The 8,578-nt window shown below is 39.1% G+C and overlaps 1 protein-coding gene across 1 annotated transcript; it reads right to left on the reverse strand.

Moving 5' to 3' along the window:
• Window positions 1-4,940: 4,940 nt before the first annotated feature.
• On the reverse strand, window positions 4,941-6,688 carry LOC136711569 (zinc finger protein 180-like). Its single transcript, XM_066687904.1, has one exon. The coding sequence runs from the start codon at window positions 6,571-6,573 to the stop codon at window positions 5,359-5,361; it is 1,215 nt and encodes a 404-aa protein (XP_066544001.1). The 5' UTR covers window positions 6,574-6,688; the 3' UTR covers window positions 4,941-5,358.
• Window positions 6,689-8,578: the final 1,890 nt, after the last annotated feature.

Consider the following 8,578-nt stretch of genomic DNA (forward strand, 5'->3'; position numbering starts at 1 on the left):
GATTTTCGGTGTGAGTTTGAATACAGCCCTCAATCGATTTTGGTTTCCATTGACCATTGTTACGTCATTTTGTTCTCAATGAATTACACAATGTACAGTAAAGATTTTGATCTTTAATATATTTCGTTCATCGAGATCCGATGTGTGATTTAAGTATTCCCTTATTTTTTTTGAGCAGTGTATATTAATGAACTGGACTCTAGGATAGTTGGCAAATTTGTCAAATTTGCAGATGATACTAAAATAGGTGGCTCAGCAGATACAATCTTGGCAGCACAGTTTATTCAAAGGGACTTGGATAATATTCAGTTGTGGGCTGACACCTGGCAGATGAAATTCAATGTGGACAAGTGCAAGGTATTACATGCAGGTAACAAAAATGTCCACTATAATTACACTATGGGAGGAATAGAACTAGATGAAGTAACGCATGAGAAAGACCTGGGAGTCTATGTGGACTCCTCACTTTCTCCATCCAAACAATGTGGGGAAGCAATAAAAAAAGGTACACAGAATGCTAGGGTATATTGTCAAAAGTGTAGAATTGAGAACAAGGGCAGTGATGTTCAGACTTTACAATGCACTAGTTAGAGCTCATCTGGATACTGTGGACAGTTCTGGGCTCAACACTTTCAAGAAAGATATAGAGGCAGTTCAGAGGAGAGCAACCAGACTTATTCCAGGTCTGAAGGGAATGTCCTACTGAGAGACTGAGGAACTGAACCTTTTCACCCTGGAACAGAGGAGACTATGTGGGGACTTGATTCAAGTCTTCAAAATCATGAAGGGCATCGACCACATCAAACCAGAGGAGCTTTTCCAGATCAGCAGGGACACACGCACCCCGGGACACAAATGGAATTTGGGCATCCAAGACAGAAAACAGGAGACAGCTCCCCAGCGATGTGGTTGAAGCTGAACATTTGGGATCATTCAAAAACAGACTGGATAGGATCCTTGGATCACTTAGTTATTAATGGACACCAAACAAGCACGATGGGTCGAATGGCCTCCTCTCTATTGTAAACTTTCTTATGTTCTTATCGACACCCTCTGTGTCCTATACATCAACCAGTTCATAATCCATCTTCTTACATTACCCTGAATGCCTACAGCTTCCAATTTGATGATCTGTCTTTGGTGTGGAACCTTATCAAAAGCTTTCTAAAAATCTAATTATATCATATTAGTTATTAATGGACACCAAATTAGTTATTAATGGACACCAAACGAGCACGATGGGTTGCCTGTTCAAAAACTAGTAAGTAAGTAAGACAAAATTAGTAAGACATGATCGGCCTCGTCTAAACCCATGTTGAGTATCTCTAAGAATATGGTTTTCATTAAGATATTCCTCGATTTTCTGTCTAATAATGTCTTCCAAAAAGTAATGCAGGTGAGACCAATTGGTCTGTAATTTCCTGGTTTAGTTTTGTCCCCTTTCTTTTGGATTGGTATGACATTAGCAATTTTCCAATCAGTTGGCACATCCCCTGTTCTAAGTGTCAAATGCTTCTAATCAGCAGGGACTGGGAAGATTGTCAGGACTGAGGGGATGATGCAAAGTACATGCAAATTCTAGAGTAAAACTGGCCCAAGTATTTGAATATTCTAAGTGATGTTAGTATTTGACAACTTGTAGTAATTGAATTCTTGGAGTTAAAAAAAGTTTAGGCATATATATATATATATATATATATATATACACTCACCTAAAGGATTATTAGGAACACCTGTTCAATTTCTCATTAATGCAATTATCTAACCAACCAATCACATGGCAGTTGCTTCAATGCATTTAGGGGTGTGGTCCTGGTCAAGACAATCTCCTGAACTCCAAACTGAATGTCTGAATGGGAAAGAAAGGTGATTTAAGCAATTTTGAGCATGGCATGGTTGTTGGTGCCAGACGGGCCGGTCTGAGTATTTCACAATCTGCTCAGTTACTGGGATTTTCACGCACAACCATTTCTAGGGTTTACAAAGAATGGTGTGAAAAGGGAAAAACATCCAGTATGCGGCAGTCCTGTGGGCGAAAATGCCTTATTGATGGTAGAGGTCAGAGGACAATGGGCCGACTGATTCAAGCTGATAGAAGAGCAACTTTGACTGAAATAACCACTCGTTACAACCGAGGTATGCAGCAAAGCATTTGTGAAGCCACAACACGTACAACCTTGAGGCGGATGGGCTACAACAGCAGAAGACCCCACTGGGTACCACTCATCTCCACTACAAATAGGAAAAAGAGGCTACAATTTGCACAAGCTCACCAAAATTGGACAGTTGAAGACTGGAAAAATGTTGCCTGGTCTGATGAGTCTCGATTTCTGTTGAGACAGTCAGAATTTGGCATAAACAGAATGAGAACATGGATCCATCATGCCTTGTTACCACTGTGCAGGCTGGTGGTGGTGGTGTAATGGTGTGGGGGATGTTTTCTTGGCACACTTTAGGCCCCTTAGTGCCAATTGGGCATCGTTTAAATGCCACGGCCTACCTGAGCATTGTTTCTGACCATGTCCATCCCTTTATGACCACCATGTACCCATCCTCTGATGGCTACTTCCAGCAGGATAATGCACCATGTCACAAAGGTCGAATCATTTCAAATTGGTTTCTTGAACATGACAATGAGTTCACTGTACTAAACTGGCCCCCACAGTCACCAGATCTCAACCCAATAGAGCATCTTTGGGATGTGGTGGAACGGGAGCTTCGTGCCCTGGATGTGCATCCCACAAATCTCCATCAACTGCAAGATGCTATCCTATCAATATGGGCCAACATTTCTAAAGAATGCTTTCAGCACCTTGTTGAATCAATGCCACGTAGAATTAAGGCAGTTCTGAAGGCGAAAGGGGGTCAAACACAGTATTAGTATGGTGTTCCTAATAATCCTTTAGGTGAGTGTATATATATATATATATATATATATATATATATATATATAAAAAACCTGAACTTAAAAAGCCTGTCTAAATTAAATATAAAAATAATCTATTGTGGCATTTGTATATATTTCATTATAAATCAGCTCCACACTAAGGTTGCCACCTTTGAGATACGAAAATACAGGATGAACCCTCCCCCACCCGCCAGCACGCATGCTCATACTCGAACATACAGCAGTGAGTACATAAGAAAAACATCACAGTACAGTGTTTTTTACCTCAATCCCTTGTTGTGCAATAAACACACCGCTGGGTGAATTTCACTTATACAAGCACAACATGTTATATTAAATTGCTTATTGTATTTAATTACACATCCAATGAATCAGAATGCTTAGAATAAAAACAACAACCATATTCGCTAATTTTCTTGAATAAGAATGCTTAGGCATTATGCATTTGTGAATTTTCATTTTCTTACCAATACTTATTTTCAATGTAACTTAGGCTATTTATTTATTTTGCACAATAATTAATGTATTTTTCAAGGTGTGACATTTAGTTTTCATTAAGGACACTTACTGTGTTTACATTCTTTATCCTTTTTTTTTGGCAAGTTCATCTTTTTTCCTCGCATGTCCAATAAAATTATCTCTAACTTGTTTCCTTGTGTTTCACGCATGTTTTCTTTATTTAATCAACTAATAGATGAGTAACAGTTGCAATGGGCAAAAATTACAGCAAAAAAACTAACAGCAGTAATATGTGCCAAAGGTGCTCCCTCCAAATACTAACTTAAGGGGCTGAATACTTAAATCAGTACATTTCAATATACAGGGAGGTCTCACGTAACATGGTAGATGTGTTCCTGAAAATGGCCATCCAATCTGAAACTGTAAAATGAAAACCATTTCTCCATAGGAATACGTTATAAGAGAAGATCTGTTCCAATGGAAGCCAGTGAGAGATACATATTGGTAAATGAGTGTAGGAAATGGAAAAGTTAACATATTAGCCTTCTATATAATGTATGTAATAACTAAATTAATAATAAATGTTGTAAGATAATTTACTTTAAAAAATACAAGTGACTATTGTTGGTGAGGGGAAAGGGTCATCAATGTGACACAGTGCACAGTGACACTCACTCCCAAACCACATTGCTCTGAAACCTCTGAAAAGTACATTTGTTCCTTAATTATTTCAGAGTTGTTCTGAAACTGTGGTAAATTAAAACGTGTTAAGTGCAATCTCCCAGTATATATTATTTCTTAACATATTTTGATGGCATAGGGCCTCCTTAACACATAACAGTCATAAATTGCATAAAATTATAATTAATTTACAAAAAAAATTACAAGCAATTAATCAATGTGAATGTTTTGGTAGGGGGGTGAAAACTTTTGAAAGGCACGTGATATGGAGTTAATATAACATATATACGTATTGATAACCTCTTAATTGTCTTCAATAAACTCATATATTAGCACTAAACCTAAATCAGTCAATACAATATTTATTCATTGAAACTAATTAGAAAGGAACATTGGTTCAAATGAACGGTGCCAATACTTTAGTCTGCGATAATTTATGAACATATATGTTAGATTGAGAATAGTAACCTCAGCTGCGGTTAGTGCTGTTGATTTACAGCTCCAGGATTCAAATGCAGCTCACAGTCTGACTGTGTTGAGTTTACATTTTCCCCCGTGTCGACATGGGTATCCTCTAGACCAGCTGTTCCCAAACCGGTCCTGTAGGACCCCCTGTCCTGCTGGTTTTTGTTCCAACCGAGATCTTACTTGCTTAATTGATTCCTTAATTGAACTAACAATGCAATATAAGGCTCAATTATATAATTAATTGCTCGGTTGAAATAAAAACCAGCAGGACAGAGGGTTCTCCAGGATCAGTTTGGGAACCCCCTGCTCCAGGCACCCTGTTTTCCTCCCACTTCCCAAAGCCATACTGGTAGGTTAATTGCACATTCTCCATGGCCCCCTGGTGGGTGGGTGGGTGGGTGTGTGTGTGTGTGTGTGTGTGTGTGTGTGTGTGTGTGTATGTATGTATGTATGTATGTATGTATGTATGAGTATGTGTGTATGAGTGTGTGTGTGCGTGTGCATGTGTGTGTCAGTGCACGTGAGCCCTATGATGGCCTGGCAGCCTGTCTGGTGGTTCCTGTCTTGCAACCTATTCTCCAGAGATAGGCTCCAGATCCCTGGAATCATGTAAGGTTATGAAAAATTGACAGATGGATCGTGTTCAATAATTCCCAAGCTAAACAAGGTAGAGTGTGATTCCTCCCCCACTGTCCTTTAGTTTAGTGCTTTGTGATCTTGGTTAATATCAGTTTACTGGCAATTGTTCCTCAGCCTCCTGTGCAAGTTTGTCAGTGGATTTTGCAGATTTAAGGTGCTTCAGTTCATTAAAACATTTCCCACACACAGCATAACTACACAATTTATCCTGTATGGATTCGCAGATGTACATTAAGCTTGGATGATACAGTGAAACCCTTCCCACAGTGTACACAGCTGTAAGGTCTCTCCCCAGTGTGAATTCGGTAATGGTGTTTCAGTTGTCTTGATGTAATGAAATCCTTCCCACACTGATCACACCTGTATGGTTTATCCCCTGTGTGAATTTTCTGGTGTGCGATAAGATTCCCTGAGTGACTGAAACTCTTCCCACATTGGGTACAGTTATATGGTTTCTCTCCAGTGTGAATTCGGTAATGGACTTTCAGTTTCCCCGATGTAATGAATCCTTTCCCACACTGACTACAGTTATATGGCTTCTCTCCTGTGTGAATCCGGTAATGGACTTTCAGTTTCCCTGATGAAATGAATCCCTTCTCACACTGATTACAGCTGTATGGTCTCTCTCCTGTGTGAATTCGGTAATGTTTTATCAATTGTCCAGATGTACCGAAACTCTTCCCACACTGATCACAGCTGTAAGGTCTTTCTCCTGTGTGAATTTTCTGGTGTGACTTAAGGTTGTCTGGCCTGCTGAAGCTTTTCCCACACTGAGTACAGTAGAATGGTCTCTCTCCTGTGTGGATACGCTGGTGTATTTTGAGATGCCGAGATCTTTGGAAGCTCTTTCCACACTGTGCACAGTAATTACAGCCCTCAGAGTCTCTAGTGAACTCTGTTGTGTTGTTGTTCACTGCCAGTGGACTGCAAACATGGACGCTTTTATGTGTGTGTTGTAATGATAGTCTCTCCACTCTGACTGAGCAAGGCTTCATAAACTCCTGAAGAGGAATCTTTTGGTCTGGCTGTTGCCCTCTGCTTCCCAAGTCCTCGCTATATTGTTCCGGCAGCGAGTCATCTAGTTCAGTGCATGTGTTCTCCTCTTTAATTGACTGTGGCTCAAACTCTGTCTTATAAGTGATACAATCCAATATAGTATATTGTGTATTCATGTGAAGAGATCCTATTGAAGGTCCATGCAACTTATCATCAACACATTCAGGTTTATTGTGGAGAGTCTGTAGGTTCAGCTGTTCACACAGCTCTACTTCTGTTTGCTCCCGTTTAATCACTGACCCAGTTTCATTGAGCGTTTCGATAATGTTTCCTGGATGCAGATTACAGAGTCCCTCTCTTCTGTGCTCAGATCCTGCTGTATTGTGTCTTTGTGTGCCATGCTCAGATCCTGGCTCTGCCATACTGACAGGCTCCAATTCACTGAGCTCCTCCACACTGACTGGAGCCCCACTCCTCCTTGCAGAGCTGATGGCCAGTGGGAATTGTTTCCCCACCTTCACGGAGATCACTGGACCGTACAGCTGCTGGAAGAAATGGAAGACAAAATACTGTTAGCAGCTCCATTACAATAGTGAGGTGCAACAACAAGTGTTAAATTCACAAGCGTCAATTTACAAAAGTTTAAGCGGCGCGCCCTACACTTTTATATCTGAGTGCAATCACAGAAATGTTTAACATTAACCACTATATACCAGTAGAGCATGGTTTCAGCAGAGTGCCAGACTGATAGTGAAAAAAATGGTGCACTGACAGGGATCAGACAATCCATGCTGAGTAGGTTAGGACATCTATCAAATCAGGGTCAGGTGACAATGTACAATGAAGTTTGAGAATGCACATAGAGTGCAACTAAACGGAAAAATGCAACAGACTCACAAATGATTCTACAAAAACACAATGTTTTATAATTTGTCAGAGTCCTGCAGTTCACACCATAGTGCTACAACCCCAGTATATTTAGTTGTTTTAAAAACAATCCGCCTCACAAAATGAATTTTTACTAGGGATGTTATTTTTTTTTTTTTTCTTCAACTTGAAAAATTAAAGGCAAATAGCTGTAGAAACTGAAGGGTAAAAGATTGCACACTATTAACTGTTGTTGCACCCTTTATTTTCCTGTGAGATTTGTATTGGATGTGTTGATCAAAAAACAAACAAACGCTGATACAATTAGGATATGAGATGGTGTTTCCCATCACATGGATATTCATTTCCCAATATTCCACATGCTTTTAATCATGATTTGCAATGTCTACTTTGGGAGCAGGATTAAGCGACGTGTTGTCTGTGCGTATTTTGACAAGCAAGACCAAAAAGTGAAATGCAGAGCTTAGTCATAGTGGAGCACAGGAACAATGCTGAATCATATGAAAGCATCCCTTGGAAACATGTCTGTTACTACAGCTGGGGCAAGATCAAACTCAGAGAATGTGGGGCTCAGATAAACAACTATGCAACCATATGCTGGCAGGAAATGTGACAAAACTCAGGCTGAAAACATTACTTGGTTGATTGTGGTGATTACAGTTTTACTTATTTTACTTTTAAATTTTAAGCAAGAAAATGTCTATGAAAAAAGTTATCACTTTGTAAACTGTAAACTTAACAGAGAGAACTTGAAATTACAGGGAAAAATTCAAGGCAGATCCTAAAAGGAGGGAGGCAAACACACACACACACACACACACACACACACACACACACACACACACACACACATTAACTTGTTTTATTCACTAGTATTGAAAAGCAGAATGAATTGCTCTTGATGTCAGTTTTCTATTAACAAAATATTTACTACATTTTTGTTTATTGTGTGGTTTTAAAAACTATTTGTAATGAAGTATTACATTGCTATTAAACTGTCAAAAATACATTTATTTTTTGGTTTGGTCATTCATTCAGTGTGAAATGTAGTCCTTTTGTGTGACTGTATTTTTCCCTGAATAATGTAAAAAGAATAAAGAAATAAGAATCTGCAAAAAATAAAAGTGGAACAAATAGGTTTTCATGTTGTAGACTCACATGATTCATTATATTATTAGACCCAAGTCAAGACTTATGCAATACATATAGTCTACCCATTTCAATAGATCAACAGATTTCCTTAGTTTTTTCTAATGCATGTACAGTTTAATATTTCAGTGTGTGTCTGATCAAACTGCAGTTAAAATGAAATATCCACAGTTCAAACATGGATTAAGAACGCGAATTACAGCTCTAAAAATAGACATGCACAGATGAAAACCACGCAATTTCTTTTCAATTTTAAGTTTGTATTTTTCATCTGTAATAGGAGAACACCCAGCTGACACACAACGTGAATGACGCTGCTACAACGTTGTGTCAACAGCGTGTGTTAGCGGGGCAGTAGCACGTTAGCGACAATAGGAAAACGGGCAAATA

The sequence above is a fragment of the Amia ocellicauda genome, chromosome 16 (assembly GCF_036373705.1).
Source record: "Amia ocellicauda isolate fAmiCal2 chromosome 16, fAmiCal2.hap1, whole genome shotgun sequence".
NCBI lineage: Eukaryota > Metazoa > Chordata > Actinopteri > Amiiformes > Amiidae > Amia > Amia ocellicauda.

What these genes read in the sequence shown, in the direction of transcription:
- LOC136711569 (XM_066687904.1), bottom strand. Translation starts at nt 6,573, where the DNA reads ATGGCAGAGCCAGGATCTGAGCATGGCACACAAAGACACAATACAGCA.